The sequence below is a fragment of the Martes martes genome (assembly GCF_963455335.1).
Source record: "Martes martes genome assembly, chromosome: 4".
Taxonomy (NCBI): Eukaryota; Metazoa; Chordata; class Mammalia; order Carnivora; family Mustelidae; genus Martes; species Martes martes.
In genome coordinates, this window is record NC_137891.1 from 149,250,173 (window position 1) to 149,267,528 (window position 17,356).

The 17,356-nt window shown below is 57.5% G+C and overlaps 1 protein-coding gene across 4 annotated transcripts in view; it reads left to right on the forward strand.

The window, feature by feature from the left end:
- Positions 1-350: 350 nt before the first annotated feature.
- LRP8 (LDL receptor related protein 8) overlaps positions 351-17,356 on the forward strand; it is a gene marked incomplete at its 5' end in the record, with an annotated part of 78,296 nt that continues 61,290 nt past the window's right edge. For all 4 annotated transcript variants that reach the window (XM_080801349.1, XM_080801350.1, XM_080801351.1 and 1 more), the window contains 2 exons: positions 351-477; positions 1,260-1,379. In XM_080801349.1, coding sequence (XP_080657475.1) covers positions 351-477; positions 1,260-1,379 — 247 coding nt within the window. The remainder of the gene's footprint in view (positions 478-1,259; positions 1,380-17,356) is intronic.

Below are 17,356 nucleotides of genomic sequence, written 5' to 3' on the forward strand. Positions count from 1 at the left end.
GCGCGCCAGCTGAGGGAGGAGTGGACCTAGGACAAGAGGGAGGAGGGAGAAGCGGCAGCGGCGGGAGGAGCGTGGGGGCGGAGGCGGCAGCGGGAGGGGGCGCGCGCGCCGGCGGCGGCCGCCCAGGGCCGGGGCCGCGCGCCCAGCCTGAGCCCGCCCCGCCGCCGAGCGTCACGGAACCTGCTTGAAATGCAGCCGAGGAGCCGGGGCGGGCGGCAGCGGTGGCGGCGGCGGCGGCGGCGGGGGCAGCGGCAGCCCCGGCGCCGCGGCGAGGACTCGGCGGGCTGAGGCGCGGCGGCGGCAGCCGCACGGGGTGCGCGGGGCGCGGCGGCCGGAGCCCGGGGCCCGCCATGGGCCGCCCCGAGCGGGGCGCGCTCCGGCCGCTGGCGCCGCTGCTGCTTCTGCTGCTGCTGCTGCCGCTGCGGCTCCAACAGCTCGCGGCGGCGGCGGCGGCGGATCCACAGCGCGGCGGCCAAGGTGCGTGAGGCTGGTTCCCCCGCCCGGCTCTGCGCCGCCGGAGCCGCCAACAAAGCGCGGCCCGGCGACCGGGCTGCGGGTTGCGCTGGGCTCCGCGACCCCGGGCCTGGGGGTGGGGATAGGTTTCTTGGGACCCAGCTATCCTTTAATTTGCCCTCGACCTCCGCCCCCCACGGCTCCCGGCGTCGTTGGCTCTGTCTTCTGGCACCTGCTCCTGGGGGATGGGCCCAGTGGGGGCCAGCGGGCCGGGAACTTTGTGAGGGGGCGGGGGTGGTCATTGATGGTTTCGGGTGGGCTGCATGATTCCAGCCAGCGGGATTGATTTGACACGCGCGCTCGGCGGCGGCGGTGAGCTGAGCCCGGCGACTTCCCCGCCTGACAATGCGTTTCCGGCGACCCCTGCGCGCGGTGGAGAAAGAGAGGCTGCATGCTAAGGGGTTGAGCCCGCAGCGCCCAATGCGTGTGTCGCGGTGTGTGCGGGGGCTCCCTGTGGGTCTGTGTTTGCGTAGATCTCTGACTGTGGGCCGTGAGTGCGGGTGAGTGTTCTCAATGGGGGGTATACCCAAGTCGTGTGACACCGACTGTGTCTGGCCTCGTAATGCCACGGAGCAGCCCGCCATCCCATTACCATTCTGCCCTCCTTCCGGATCCAGGGCGCCCGAGGCCCCCCGAGGTCGTCGGCTCCATTATCGCCTCCTTTCCTTCGCCCCAGTAGACCCTTCCCTGCGACCAGGACTGCACTGTCCGTGCATACGTCTCACGCCCCCCTCTCCCCCGAGCAGGGCCGGTCAAAGAGTGTGAAGAGGACCAATTCCGGTGCCGGAATGAGCGCTGCATCCCCTCCGTGTGGAGATGCGACGAGGACGACGACTGCTCGGACAACAGCGACGAGGATGACTGCCGTGAGTTGGACGGCTAGGGAGGAAGGGAACGGAGCAGCCGGCCACCTGCTTGGACCTCACTGCCGGGAAGCTGCCCTGGCGCCGCCTTCCTCGGGGTTGGGTGGCATGGCCGGCGTGTCCTAATGGGGTCCAGGGCGGGGCCCGGCGCTGGTGCGGCCCAAGAGGAGGGCGCGCCACGCCCGGGTTGCCGGGCCGGAACTGTGGGCAGGGACACAACCGTCCCTGCAAGCGTCTAGCTTCCTGCGTCTAGCCCTCCTGGACTCCTGCGTCGGCCCCACGGAACGCGCCGGTGTTTCAAAGTTCTAGGCAATTCCGGGCCTCGCTTTGCTGGGTTTTTGTGAATGAATGGGCTCCCCGGGGCCCCTGATTGGCCAGGCGAGGACCACCCCATAGGCCCCCGTGGCCAGAGCGGCCAATCGTGGAGCGGGCGGGTGTGCAGTTTTCAGGCGCCGGGGGTGCAAGGGCCCTGCCCTGGCCCCGCCCCGGCCACACCCCCGCGCGCATCTCCTGGGAAGTTAAGTGCCTATGAGGCCCCGGCGCTGGCTGGCTCCCGCTGCTTTTCTGCCTAGTCACGGTGTAGAGGTTTTTGTGCCACCCTGGCGAGCGGACCACGCTCTCCTGCTAGCCGGGCGCGGGCATGAGTCATGGGGCAAACCAGGAAGGAGGGGGCCGGGAGAAAGAGTTTGCTTCCTGGAGAGGGCCCGAGGATTCCGAGGCTGCATGTGAGCGCTCAGTTGGTGACGGGTGTGCACGTGGCGGGCCGCCTTTGCTGAGTGCGCTGCTTGCACACCTGGGCGCTGCAGCTTTGCAGGTTCTTTCTTGTGATGCTTGTGGTTTCTGATGTTTGTGGGGGCAGAAGTGAGCTAGCAGGCAGTTGCCATGAAGGAATGAGGCTCCAGGAGCAGAAAGAAAAACAGGACTCTTTAGAAACAGACCCAGCGGGTCGTATATTCATGGTCCTGGAATGCCTGCTCGGTGCCAGCCCTGGGGCATTTTGGAGCAGGGGCCCACTCCATAGGCCAGGTAGGCCCCGCAGGGTCTGTGGGAGGGCAACAGGTGGACGGATCCACAGCACCACACAGTGGCAGGAGCGGAAGAGGGACACCTGGACAGGCATCCTGGGGTCTTTGAGGTTTTCTGTGGGCTTGCTGGTCAGCCTCTGGATGCATTCTCAGCCGCAGTCTGGCGTTGGCTCTGTTTCTTGGGCTCATCGTCTCCACCTGTCTTCATTTCCTCACCTGACCACTTGGGCTCATGATTCTTGGCCTGTTTCTGAGGACGAGTTCTAGTAATGTAATTGGAAGTCACGCAACTGACACATGCTGACTGTTCACCATGTGCCAGCCCCGAGGGGAGTGCTTATCTCTGGTGAACTCCTCCACTCTTCTCAGCAGGCCTGTTTCACAGGCTAAAGAAACTGAGGCACTGAGAGGTTAAGTTACTTGCTCCACAGTTCCTGAGTTGCTAAGTAGGAGCTTGAATTTAATGCTTCCAGAAGTCTAATCATAACCTCACCATTGATTCCCCAGTGCTATTGAAATGGTGAAAATGGCAGTGCTGGGGTAAAATATTATAGAGAGTCTCCCCCCTGGGAGTTGTTCTGTGGTTGCCTGACTGTGGGAGTGCCAAGGATGAGACAGGGAACTCGAAACTGCAGTTCTGGGTTGGTTTCACTTTATCTCCCTGGCTCTGTAGAACAACAGTTTTGTGCGGGTTTTTCTTGTCACCCCTGTTTGTAGATAGGGATGCTATCTCAGAGACGTGGGGCAGTTTGCCCAAGGGCACACAGCTGAGAGTGACAGAACTTGGTCAGGATGTCCACGTGCCTCCTAGCTTGGGTACTGTCTGTCACAGTGGGGAGTGTGGCACAGAAGGACCCAAGAGCGTGATCCAGGGGCTGGAAAGCCATGATCTGTGTGTTGGGCCTGTTGCTTCTCATCTCCATGGGAGGCTCTGGGGAAGATGGAGGAGTGAAGTAGCCTGTGTCCAGGTGACCCCAGATGGGACCAGGGGAGCTCTCGTGGCCAATCTGGGCTCCTGCTTTCCTTCGGAGGTAGATGGCTTGGAGTGGAAAAGGTGGGAGCTCTGGTTAGTACCAGTCCTACGTGGCTTAATTCTTCTGAGGTTGTTTCCTCATCTGCCAAATAGGGCTGCTGTTCCTCCATCATAGTTTAATGTGTGGAAAGTCTTCAGACAGGGTGGGCGAAGAGAAAGGAATGGATGAGCCCCTTAGAAAGGGACCCTAGGAGCCACAAAGAAATCTTGAAGAATGTGGGTGGGGGCTTTGGGTAGCTAAGTTGGGCTACGTGTTTGAGAGTGGTCTTTCCTCATCCCCTCCTTCCCCATATGGGGAGATTCCTGCTCCCCACCTCCGCCCCATGCTGGGCTGCCTACCCAAACTGAATTTCCTTGAACTACCCTCCCCTCAAGTCTGTTGCTTCCTCCCTGAGCAGCCTCTCTGCCTTATATCTGATCCCCTCCTTTGGCACTCCAACCCTTCTACCCTATGAGAGAGCCGGAACCACCCCACCTCTGTACCTCTATAGGCCTGCAAAGTGGGCATTGCAATTTCTAAGTGAAGCCTGGGTGAGGCAAAATGAGTTCAAGCTCCCAAAGGGGCCAGAATGCAGCCTAAGAATATCAAAAGCTGATGGAGGCTAGAGGGAGGAAGCATTTATGTTGAGGAAGCCAAGGAGGACTTCCTGGAGGAGGAAATAGCTAAGCCAGGCCTTGAAAGATGATAACTGATATCATTCCCACAAGGCTTACCATTTAAAAATAGGTGGTATGGTCCCCATAGTATGGAGAAGGAAACAGGAGTTCACAGAAGTGAAATGATTCCCCCCAAAGTCACATAGCTCCTCAGGGTTGGAGCAAAAACTCAAACTAAGGGCCACTAAGTCCTGCTTTTCATCCACAGTGGTTAGGACTTGGCACTTACCAGAGACACCGATAGAGCTGGGAGGATGGGGAAGTGAAATGCTTGTGGAGCTTCAGTTCCAGTCTCAGAAGACCTTCAAAGTGGAGGAAAAGGCTGGGAGCCTGAGGCCTAGGCTCAAGGAAGCCCAAGGGCGGCCCAGCCAGGCAAAGTGGGGTGAGATCCTGGGGTGTGGATCTGGTCACGTAGGCGAGTTGGCTCCTTGGCTGGTTTCCTGTTGCTTCTTAGTGTCTGGGGGCAGAGACAGGGGTTTTGGTCTCTGGCCAGCCCTTTGCTCTCAGAGTAACAACAACAGCAACGACCACTTACTAAGCACTTGCATTGGTCCCTGCCTCCTGAGATATGTCACCTTGAGCTCCTCAAGTCTATAAAATGGGGCAAGTCTCCGAACTACCCACGTTAGCACCATTTTACAAAGGGACAGAGCGGTTAAGTAACTAGCCCAAGGGCATCTGATTTTTTTTTTTAAGATTTTATTTATTTATTTGAGAGAGAGAGAGAGAGTGAGTGGGAGCACAAGCAGGGAGGAGAGGGAGAAGCAGGCTGCCTGCTGAGCAGGGAGCCCGATGCGGGCCTTGATCCCAGGACTCCGGGATCATGACCTGAGCCAAGGGCAGACACGTAAATGACTGAGCCACCCAGGCGCCCTGGGTATATGATTTTTAAGTGAAATTGCTGGGGTGTGAATGCAGGCGCCCAACTACAGCACCTGTGCTGTCTCCAATAAGTCCTCACAGTTTCTCCCTCTTGAGATGATGTCAAGCCCCCCCACCCTAGGCCCCCCAGCTCTGGGAAGATCTCTGTGCTTCTCTTTATGGCTGGGCTGGGGATACCCATAGACTGGTTTTGTGCTCAAGTTCCTTCACTTTGTTCAGGCTTCTTTAGGTCACCCTTGTTCCCTCAGCCCCCATCAGCCCTCCATCCCAGGTCTAATAAAGAGTGGGCACAGCGAGGTCTCCCATGGCTGAGAGTTCATTAGCTGGGCAAGGCCAGGCTGCAGGAGCTCTGGGGCTTTCTGGGAAGCAGCCTTGTAAATAATTAAAGCTTGGCCACAGCTCCCAGCTGGGGCTTATAGCCGGCATCTGGTCTTCAGAGCGCTGCCTGGCCTCAGGCCCCATTCTCACATTCCTGACCCCAGGCCCAGCTTCATCTTCTTTTTGGATGGAGGCATTGGACAGACAGTATTACTCCTCTCTGAACTGTGATTTCCTATCTGTCCAGGCAACTCCACCATTCAGAGTCTTCCTGAGCCTCCCACGTACCCATGGGGTAAAAGCAACTCTGTGACTAGCTCCTGTGGCCACTCCCCTCCAGCCTCTTCCTATGAACCTGCAACACCGAACTGTAGCTTCTGTCTCACTCTGGCCTTCCTACTGCTTCTCACCTCCGGGCCTTTGCACATGTCACCCCATCGGCCTGGGACACTCTTTTCGCTCCCTCTGCTGACTACCTTCTTATCTCCATCTTAGAGGATCCGGTGCATGTATCGCCTCCTCCAGGAAGCCCTCCCTGCTACCCTCTAGCCCAAGGCCAAGATACAGGAGTTGAGAGAGAGAAAGGACATAGGGAGCCATGTTGAAATCATAACTCATTGGGGCTCTCAATCAGACACAGAAGATATTCTATCCCAGCTGTGTCCTTTGGTTGATAGGTCTTTGGGGCGATAATAATCACTCCCTCCCAAAGATACTGTGAGGATTAAAGCAGAGAATGTGACTGATGAGCAGTAGGTGTTCAATGAATGGTAATAGGTGTGACCGTTCTCAGAGGGAGGAGCTTCACTGAGGTCTCGAGGTACCTGACTGTCTGTCAGGGGGCCTCTGCAGGCCACCCAAGAGCCCCCTGCTTCCCCTGACCCCATTTGCTTAGCCAGATGTCTGAAGGTCCCTGCAGTTGGTTGCCCACCCGTGGTGGATATGGCCCCAAGGCCACTTAGAGGGACCTGAAAGTGACAGAGGGGTTCCCAGGGAGGGGCTGAGGGAAGAAATGAAGCAAACAGGCCTGACTGGTCTCAGTGGATGAGTGGCCTGGGGCCCTGGGAGGGGCAGAGAATGGCTTCCCTCAGGCCTTGTGTTCGTCCTGAGTCTGGTTTCTGTCCTCTCTGGCTGTTGTGTCTGTGCCTGGGAACGGAAGGAAGCCATTTAGCCCCCAGGGCTCTGCCCAGCAGGCCCCAAGCTTCCCTCTCTTCTAGATCCTGGGCTGGCCCCCCTGAGCTGGCGCCTGCAGGCCTTGGGAATGTTTGCCATAGACTCTCCTGTGGGTCTTCCTACAGGTGCTCCTGGGACGGAGTTCTGCTCCAAGAGCTCCTTGGCTTTCTCAGGTCTGTGGAGATGCAAGTGCAGTAGGCCTTAGGGGGGTTGGCCCTGTCCTCCCTAGGAGTCAGCAAGCAGCTGGCTTGACAGTTTTTCCCTCCTTGGGGAAATAGCAGCAGCAGGTGAAGCAGAGAGATGCGCCCTGGGGGGAGGATAAGGAACAGGAGGGTGTGTGGACCTGGTTGTGTCCCCCTCAAGGGATGTAACCAAGCAGAAGCTCTCCTGGCCCCAGGGTTAGCAGTCAGAGCCCTCGGCCCGCTCCGCGCCCAGGAAGGCAGACCTGGGGCCCCACAGATCTTGCTTATCCGATCACCCCATGTTTGAAGGCCTGGTGGAGATGCCACCTCCCTCCAATTGCCTTCCCGGACCCCTTGTTCCTGAGCTCCCACAACATGTCCTTGGGCTTCCCTCAGTGTTGGATTCTCCTTTGCATTGTCCACTCCTCCAGCCTTGTGCTGGGAGATTCTAAAAGAAGTAGTTCCCTGGAAGGAAGGAATTACTGGTAACAGATATTGGCTACTTCACCCGTGCCTGGCACCACATTGCAAATTTGCATTCATTAGCTTTGCTACTCACAGCCCTGGGAGAGCTGTTTTCTTATTATTCCCATTTTAAGGATGATGAAACTAAGGATCAGAGAGAAGTGACTTGGCAATGTCTGAGGCTTACGTGGTGGAGCCAGGATTTGACTGAACTCTCTTTGCTCTGAAGCCTGGACTGTTCCTCACACTCTTCCTCTCTGAGCACTCGTCAGACTCTGTTGGGGTCAGAGGGCCCGGGGTTTAGAGGATGTAGAGAAAGTTGGGACGTGGTGACAATGTCCAGCAGTGCCTCCCTGCTGCAAGTGTCTGGCCTGGGAAGGACCCTCCTCTCTGGAGACCCTGTGGAACCACCAGAATAAGGTACCCCATGTGCAACCTCCCATGGGTATGACCCTCCACAGTTTCCAAGGCCTCTCTTGGCCACTGCCTGTGAGGTGGGGGATTACTGTTCTACCCGTACAGATAAGGAAACTGAGGACTGGCAAATTGTCACTGATACAGGTGAGTCACTCTAGGAGAGGAAGGATGCTTCCTCTAGGAAAGTTCGAGAGCCCAAGCCATCAGAACCATCCCCTGAGGCCACCAGGGTGTGGTCTTCATTTCTCTGAACCTCCCATGCGTGCCCCTGATTCTAGATCTCTGCGCTTACTGATTACTACCCAGCCTTCAAAACCTAGCTCATTGCCACTTCCACGGAGCCTTCCCTGGCTTTCTTAACCTCTGCTGGGTCTGGATGCCCATGACTTTGTGCATCCGTGTCATAGGAACTCCAGGTTATTTGGGAGCACCTGAGCGATTTGCAGTGAACCACAAGGCCTGGCACAGAGGAGGCATTTGGGGGATGGCACGTGAATGAATAAACATGACTGAGGAAATGTCACCCACTTTAGAGGGTGAGAAGCTGATATTGGTCAGATTGGGGGCCCTTAAGGCCCAAGAAGGGAGCTGTGTATCCTGTAGGGACCTTAGTCAGACTCTGTCTTGTGAGTTGGGTCCCTTGGAGACCGGAGAGCACAGGTAGTTTCTTGGCAGTTATGCAGGGCCCGGGCTGTCTTATGGCACCAGCACCGGGGCTCCTCAGTGCTCACCCTGCAAACCTGGGAGATTTCCAGATCAGCCTTCAGAAGCTGCAGCCAAGGTGCTGGTGTCCAGAAATCGGCCCTGGATGTCATCAGGGACCCGTTCTCAGAATCAGAGTGTCCTTAGTTCCTGCGCTAGACTGAGTCGGGACAATATGCTCCCCCCTCCTGCCAGCCAACCCGTCCTCTCTCTTCCCTTGCTGGATCAGGGATCAAGGTGTTCTCAGGGTGAGGGCTAGGCACAGGCTCCTGCACAGGAAGGGGCTTGGGGCTCCCATGCTGGACTCTGGCTGCCCCTGGATTGCGGGAACTCCTCTATCCTGATGTTAATTGTAACAGTATGCTTGCCACTGAGGACTTTCTCAGGCAGGACCTCCTCAGCCGGGACGAGGAAGGATCATCACTGCGCTGCCCTTCATAAAGACCTCTTGGTGGGGTCGCTTGCTCCAGGAGACCTGGTAGGTCAGTGGCAGGACTGGGCCACACCTGTCTGGCCACAGTCTGTCACAAGTGAAAGGAAGTGATAGGCGCTCACACATCCAGTCACAACAACGAGAGTGGCCCGAGGACCTTGCTTCCTTTCCAGGCACCCCAGGCATCTCTCTTGCCGGCCCCTGGGTGCCCTCAAGCATGAGCTGGGGCCCTGAGCCATAGTTTTAACCCCCAGCCATATTGTCCGGCTCCTTCCACAAGACCCCAGGAATCATTGTGTAGCTTGATTGGTTCAGGAAGGGGCCCGCCTGTGGGCTCCCCATCTTCTGTGCCTGGTCTGACCTCTGTGTCCCTGGCAGGGCCCAACCCAGATGCCCACAAGCTGGCTGCTTTTAGGCTGCAGAACTCAGCCTACCGTCAGGCCCCTCAGAATGCCCTCTGGTGACTGGAAGACTCACACAGAGAGGAAGGGCCGTGAGGCTCCCGGTTCCCAGGATCCCTCATGCTCTCCACACACCAGCCCCTTGGAACATGGCAGGACAGATAGCCCAAAGCCTCTCTGGAAGACTACCAGTCTGTGTCCATGGGAGTAGTCGTGTGGCCAAGATCCCCTGGTCACTGGCCCTGTGGTGCCACAAGAAACTTTATCCTAGCCTCTGTGGAGATGATTTCAGCACCAGCCCTCTCAGCCTGTGAGAACCACACAGGATGGCCTTTTCCATTTTGTGCCTCATGGCTATCCTTGGAAGAAGATGGTACAGGAGTTAATTATCCTCCCCATTGTCCTGATGAGGAAACTGAGGCTTAGGGAAGACCTGGGGCTCCCCCCGAGCCACACAGCTAGCTGCTGGCAGTGCCAAAGCTAAAACCCACCTCAACTGATTTTATTTTTCCAATGGAAATAACTTTGATTATGGGGGCACTTGGGTGCCTCAGTCAGTTAAGCGCCTACCTTCAGCTCAGGTCATGACCTCAGGGTCCTGAGATGGAGCCCCCCAGTGTTGGGCTCCCTGTTCAACAGGGAGTCTGCTTCTCCTTCTGCCTCTGCTCCTCCCCCACCACCTGTATGTGCTCTCCCTCTCAAATAAATGAATAAAATCTTTAAAAGAAACAAAAAAAGAAATAACTTCGATTATGTAAAGGTAATTTCATACTTAGAATTTTAAGAAAACCACCAGCAATACAGAAAAGCAAAAAGAGGATGGTAAGAGCCCCTCTCGGCTCTGATCGTGGAAGCGGCATCTCCTGCTAGAGGTGTTTTCCAGCATGGGAGCTGGCATGCATGGACACATGTATTTTTTCCTTTTAACAAAAATGAGGCTGTGTTAATGCCCGTTATTTTCACCTCATGCCAAACATGGATTTTCTTGTCAATTACAGTAGCATCCCGTCACCGTTTTCAAGGGCTAGAGAGTCCCCCGTTGCCGGAATCTTCTATAACTTAACGACACAGTCTCCTGTTGATTGCCATGTGTTTAGTTGCTTCTGTTTTTTCTCCTGCTCTACAGTGTTGGTGTATGGATCCTCCACTATATACCTTTGTGCATTCATCCTTAGGATGGATTCCTAGGAAAGATACTGCTGAATGTGTCCATTTTCACCCCTGCCATATTGCTCTCTCTGGGTGACGCTTTCCCACCTCACCACCACACCCCTAACTCCACAAGGTCCTTCCCAGCCAGGCAGGCAGCCCGCAGGACCTCCCTCTTCCTTGAGCACAGGGCCCCCTCATCTTGGCCCCTTGGGGCAGACAAAGTAGCCAGATCTAGGCCACAGAAAGCAAAGCAAGTAGAAAGGACAACTGTGTTCTGGCCCCAAGGACTCCGCACCCCCAACAAGGAAAAGAAAAGGGAACAAAACCGGTCTTCATTCTTCTCCAGATATTTGTAGAATCCATTCCCCCAGCATTGTAATAGTTGTTCTGTCTCTGCCTGTCACTTGCTGAGTGACCCTGCATAAGTGTCTCTCCCTCTCTGAACTTTATTTCCCCTTTTCCCATCAGTCCTTGCTCCACCTGCACCTGCAACCAGCCCTCTGAGCAGACTCCTTCTGCCTGGAGTTGGCTCAGGGCCCGTCCTGGCCTGGGGGTGGGGGACCTATGGCCCTCGAGCTCCTTACTTCCTGGTAAGGGTTAGCGGGAACACAGCTGGCTCAGTGGGTGGATTCTGGGCAGGCAGATGGAGGCTAGCTGGACTTTTAGGGTTTACTTCCAGAACTCAGCCCTGAGGCCCAGGTTCCTTGGGCCACTTTCCTTTCTGCCTTCTTCCTACACCCATGATCAGGTTGGATGCACTGGAGTAATGGAGAGAAACAGGCTCACCAGCCCCGTGACTAGCTGGGGTTCCTGGTGTGGGTCTTCTGAGCTTCAGGTCCTTGGTCTTTGAAACAGGGAGAATAAGCCCACCTCTCAGAGGTGTGCAGGCTGATGTTCAGCCCAGAACCTGGCCCTGACGATGAGCATCCCTGTTCCCCTTCCCTGGGATCCCTGCACAGGGAACGGCCCCACTGAAGGCACTGTCAGCAGCTTCCCTCCTTCTCTACCAAGGACACAAGAGGGGCAGCTGCTCAAATGGCAGCAAGGAGAGGTGGGTCAACTGGCCGGTGGGGAGAACTGAGCTGCCTGGGAGGACAGCAGCTCCTTGGACCGGGAGGGAATGTAGGAACCCTCTCACTCTGCTCCTGTCCGCCTTGGGGGCGCCACGGTGACAGCTTTCTGGGTGGCCTGGGGGTGCTGGCCGTGCAGACAAGGCCCAGAGACTGGTTTGTTGTGGGCCTGGCATGTTCGTTATCCAGACGGGGCCTTACTCCGCCAGCAAGTCCAGGTTAACATCAGAGAGCTGGCAATGGATGAGAGGCAGGAAGGGCTGGTCAGGGCCGGGTTAAGCTGCTTGAGTGAATAGCTGGAGGCCAAGGGTGGGCTTTCCTGGCGGCCTGATGCCAGGGACATCCAGGCCAGCACTCGTCCCTCCCTCTTCTACTTCCTGGACCCCAGGCTGCCCTCTGTGGCCCCCATCACCCTCAAAGGCCTCCCTTAGCCTTGTGCACCGGTGTGTGTGTGTGTGTGTGTGTGTGTGTGTGTGTGTGCAGGGTTTGTGTGCTCCAGGACCTGGTGTGTCTCAGGAGGCAAGTGACTGTTCCGGACACACTAAAAGCTGCAGGGTCAAGGTGACGTTCTTCCTCCCACGCCCGCCAGGGCAGCCCAGCAGAGTCAAAGCCAAAGCCCCCCACTGGGTGTTTGTGGCAGGGAATTCTTTGTAGCTGGAGAGGCGCCAGCAGCCTCTGTTCCCAGCCTGCCCCCTGCCATGCCACAGCAGCCTCTCCCCACTAAGCCCCAGCCTGCAGCCCTCTGTCTGGTCCCCACCTGCCCCCATCCATAGAGTTGCGGTGGATATAAACCGGTGACCCAGATGATGGGCCCACCTCTGCCTCGCCCCAGCTCCCATCTCCCCAAGTGACAGTGTAGACACAAGACAGGTCCCTGCCCTTCTTGGGGTCTCTGCTCATTGGGAGTAGGGCACTCCTCTTGGACCCACTTCTCTCCCTTAAGAGCCAGTGTGTTCACAGGAGCTGGAGTCTGCTATGGCCAGGCCCAAGGTGTTGGGGGACAAGGGGACGGGTACAAGGAGCTGCCCCTGTTCCCTGAGGCCAGGAGTTCGAGAGCAGGGCCTGTGAAATCCAGCCTCTCCTGCAGGGCATGTGGCCTAAACCATGTACACAAAGCCTGAGCTGACCGGTTATCAGCAAACCCTACATCCCCTTGGGGGTTTCTGCCTGTTTCTTTTCTTGCTGAGTCTGTGCTGATTCTTTAATGCCCGTGAGCTAGCCGGAACAGACTGTTTCTGTGGCATGGCTGATGGTCTCCTGTCCCCATCCCCTGCCTGCTTCTCAAGGGTGCAGGAACAAGTGTGCCCCCCCCCGAGTCCCCCAGACCTGGTTTTTGTCTGTAGTTCTTCCACATCCTAGTTGGAGGCCCTTGGACCAGTCCCTCCAAACTGAACCTCACACTTCCGTACAGTGAGTGCTAAGTAATTCCTGGCCTTTGTGTCGTGCCTGAAACCTTGTGGATCCCATAGCGCCAGGAGCTGGGCCGCACCAGGGGACAGAGGTCTGCCAGCTGGTGTGGTGTGGTTGCAGCCTTCGTGTTTTGCCACTTCCTCTCCCAGCCCATCGCCCTCCCCCTCCCTGGCCTTTGGCCTCACCCACATTTGCAGGTTCTCTGCTGAGAGCAGAGGGCTCTGCTGGTTAACTGAACCCCACTGAGAGCCAGTCCCTCCAGGCTCTCATGCAACCACACGAGGAACCAGGTAGCCTCTCCTTGTCACCGACTCACTGGGTGATGGAGGGACATCTCTGCCCTCCCTTGGGCCTCAGTCTCCCCATCTATACTGGGAGGGAGTTAGGGTTGGATCTGGAGTTTGAATCCCTTTGGGCAGCTTTTAAAATTCAGATTTCCTGTCTCGGTCCAAACCTTTGCTGGCTGTGCAGATGAGGGGAGCCCCAGATGTGAAGACCCCTCAGGCCCTCCTACCTCTGACTGCCCCTGCGCGTGTTGTGTCACCCGTGCGAGGCTTCACTGTGACACGGATGACAGCAGAGCCTTAAGCCAGGCAGCTTGGGGGCTAGTCCATACTTCATGTCTTCCTAGCTGGGGGACCTCAGGCAAGTTACTTCACCTCTCTGAGCCCTTGTCTCATCTGTCAAATGGAGGCACCCACACCGAACCGACAAGGTGGTTGGAGGACCATGTGAGTTAATTTAGGAAGAGCACGAAGAGCAGTGCTAGGCCATGGTCGGTGCTCAATTTGCTAGGTTGGTGTTGACCTCCTTCTCTGAGCCTCCATCTCCCATTGGTCCTTTAGGATTCCCTCCTGGGCTGGGCTGCTGCACTGCCTTGTGGAATGGGAGGAGTCAGGGAGCCCCCAAAAAGGCTCCTTTGTCCCTGCTTCTTCCCTGTGGCCCCAGGCCAGAGCTTACTGTCCTAGTTTAATTAGGAAGAGCTCTTCCAGGGACTTCATTAGGAAATGAGTCCAGAGCCTCAGGGACCTCTGGGGAGGGGTGGGGCGCAGGAGGAGGCTGCATTGTGTCTGACCCTGCCCAGCCCTTGGCCCTATGCTCCAGATGTGCCCAGGGAGATACAGGTGCTGGGTCTGTTGAGGGGGTGGGGAGGCGCAGACCCGTGATGTGGAGGGCAGGCCGCCAGGGCCTCCATCCTCTGTCCCCTGCCCAGCTCCAGCCTCACCACCTCCCCAACTCCAGATGGGGGTGGAAAAGGTTGAGAGAGGAGGTTTCTCTGGTTCTGCTCTGGCACTTCTGGTGCCTGTTGTCCCCAGCCTCGCACAGAGCAGGACTTGGTGGATATGTGTTCAGTGAGTGAATGAGTGAGCTCTGGCTCCTGGGGCTGGAGCCACAGCCTCATTTGGCCAAAGGAACCTTCCCACCCCATCCCAGTGCAGGAATTTCCTCAGCAGCCTTGCAGGTTGGAGTGGGTGATGTCCAACTTCTGCTTAAACACCTTCAGGGACAGGGATCTCATTAACTGACCAGAGAGCTTCTCTGTTTCTGGATAGCTCTTTCTGTTAGGAAATGTGTCTTCCTTTACAGGAAGACCAGGCCTGTGTCCTGTGACCCGCTCTGTTTCTGGGGCCTCTGCTCAGAGAGACTGCCTCCCACTTTCACCCCCCAAGCCTGCTTAGCATCCCTTCCCAGCTATGACACTGATATCCTAGGAGGCCTCGGGGGAGGCCTGGTCCCCTCTCGGGCCGCTGCTTCTCGGGGCCTGGCAGGCTGCACGCTCTCAGTCTCTATAAGGCACCTCCTGTCACTGTGACCTGCTTCCCAGGGAAGTAAAGAGCGAAGAGAGATGTGCCATGCCTAGAGGTCAAGTTACAGCTCCGCAGACCCCTCGGTCTTCTAGTTAGCAGGGCAGCAGTTCCCAGACCCCACAATGACCTGCAGCCCAGCACACAGTCCCTCGGGGCTGTGGATGGGCCTCTTCTGCCCCTGAGACCAAGTTCTCAGCGTAGCATGGGCACTGCTCTGGCCTCAGTTAGGAACCTGAAAGTTGTCGCTGCCCCTGCCTCCCTCACTTGTAGAGGCTGCTAGCTCCTTACTTTCCTCCCCTGCCACTGGCCCATCCAGGCCCTTCCCCATCCCACTGTGGCCACTATAGGGGTGCCAGCCTCATCTCTGCTGTTCCCCTTCAGTCCATTCCCTGCTCTGCAGTCAAAGGCTGTCAAGCATGCAGACCTTTGTCCTGTTCTCGCTCAGCATCCCACAGGGACGTCCACCACGCAGAGGATCGAGTCTACTTGACTGACATTCAGGGCCTTCGAGACCTAACCTGCACCTACACCTCTCTGGCCCCAGACCTCACCTCTACTTGCCTCCCGAATGCCATGACTGTATTCTCTAGCAGGACCCAAAACAAGGAGGAGTGTCCCAGGGCCTCATACTCTCACATGTGGTTCCTCTCCCTGGAAGGTTCTTCCTGTGCTTGTCCAATGACTCTTTATCTCAGGAGTCACCGTTTCCAGAGTGTCCATCCCTGTGTTTCTCTCTGCCCTGGGGTGGTCCACTGAAGAGTCTGGTTCACACCAGAGCACAGGCCTCAGGGCTTGGGGCCCGGGCCTGAGGAGGGGAGGTGGGGAGGCAGCGGGAGTGGGGCTCTGTCTGGCCTGCACGTGCCCAGAGTCCCTCCCACCCCGTTTCCACTCCTCACGCAGCACGTGCCAGGCCGTGGTGTTTCTGTGAGTCCCGGGGAAGTGCCTGGTGTGCGGCCTTTGAGTCCGAGCTCCAGCGTTCCCTGAAGGCCTGTTCTGTGCCCGTGCCCTGCCAGGACCTGGGGGGAATCTGCAGATGGAAAGCAGGCCCTGTCTTCTGAATGTTGGCCACCGAACTCAATGTGTGACCTTGAGTAATCGGCTCCCTGTCTTGGAACCTCGTGTTACCTTGGCTGTGAAAGGGATGGAGGACCCAAGGAACTTCCTCCTACCCTTGGGCCTAGCTGTGCTCTGTCTGGGGTCAGATGGGCCCTGCAGGGCCCCGAAACTGCAGCGAGACCAGAACTTCCTTTCCATCTGGTCTCTGGGGCCGCGGGCCAGGCCAGACAGGGCAAGAGTGAGCATAGGGTTTACTGTCTTTTCGGGAGAATGCCCACGCCTGCATTTGCCCAGCAGTTTGGTGTTGCCAAGGGCTGACTCCTACCCACCGTGACTAACTGGTCCTGGAGTGCTCACTACTGTCCTGGTTTTCCAGCTAAAAGTCCCAGCCTCCCTGCATCCTGCAGACTCCCTCCACGTCTGCAGCGGGACCACCCCCTGACTTGTGGGTTCTACTTCCCCACTTGGGCACGGCTCACTTGAGAATAAGGAAAAAGCTGATCCTTCCCCACATTTTGGGAGAATTCAGGAGACACAGAGACCCCTTGGAAGGTGTGGGGGAGCTAGGAACAGCCTGCTCGGGGCGCCAGGGTGGACTGGGCCCGTGCTCCTGGCCATCGCTCTGATCCAGTCCCTAACTCAGCTTTGCGACTGCCCTCTCTGGGCCTCGGTCTCCGTAGCTCTTCCCAGTTCCCCTCCTGGGAGGTAAGGATCCTTGCCTTGATGACCCCGCCTTGCCTTCCTGCTGCTGCTTATATCCTTCAAGGCATTTTTCTGTTTGTCTACATCCCATTCGGCCTTGCTACTCCCAAGAGGAGTGGCCCCACGTTAACTAGAAAGGGGCTGAGACCACAAGGCCCTACAGTTTACAGGGCCCATCCCACGTGTTGCCTCAGGGCTCCTGGCATCCCCCAGAAGGTGGACCTGGCAGGATTTACTACACAGAGGGAGACACGGAGCCCAGAGGCCCACCCACAGGATGGAGGGATGAAAGCAAATGGGTGGCCGAGACGGGACCATGGTATGTGGGGGTGACAAGTAAGTGGGGGTCACCAGCTGGATGGCCCTCTTCCCTCTCCATTCCCACTTCATCAATATCTTCATCAGTAGGAAAAGATGGAGACAGATGGAAGGGAAAGGAAGACACAGGGAGGTGGGGGGAAACGAAAGGACCGGCGTGGGGTAGGGGGTTAGGGGGAGAGCGCTGGGGAGGCAGGGGAGGGGGAGGGGTCCAAATAGAGCTGCTACTTCCTCTTGTGGTTCTCACAGTCTGTCTGCACCAATTCCTGACAGATGGAGGGAAGGGGAGAGCTGGTGCCAAGAGGCTGTCACCGCAGGCGGGCAGAGCTGGGGGGAGGGTGCTTTGTGGCCAGGGTTTGCATGGGGAGGGGGCAGCAGCTGGTGGTCTGGCTGCTGGGCTTCCTTGGAGCCAGCTCCCCAGGAACTGTGGCGGTAGAGGGGTGTGGATGCTGCTGGGCAGGAAAATGGGCAAGGGGTGAAGCCATCACCTGCCTGGGAATGGCGGTGCCCTTGTCCCTGCCCAAGTATAGACGGCCAGTCCTTCCTTTTCCATACCCTGTGTCAGCAGGGCCCTCCATCAGAGGAAGCCTCTTACCCGGCCCTCACTGGCTGTTGGACTAAGCAGGTGCTGGGGGCCAGGAGGGAGGGTGGCTGGGGCTGAGCTGTGATCATGGTGAATCAGGACAAGAGAGCATGGGCACCTGGAAGTCCTTGGGATCATGGCACCGTGGGGGGCTCAGAGCAGGTGGGGCCCAGCCTCATATCTGCAGGACCAG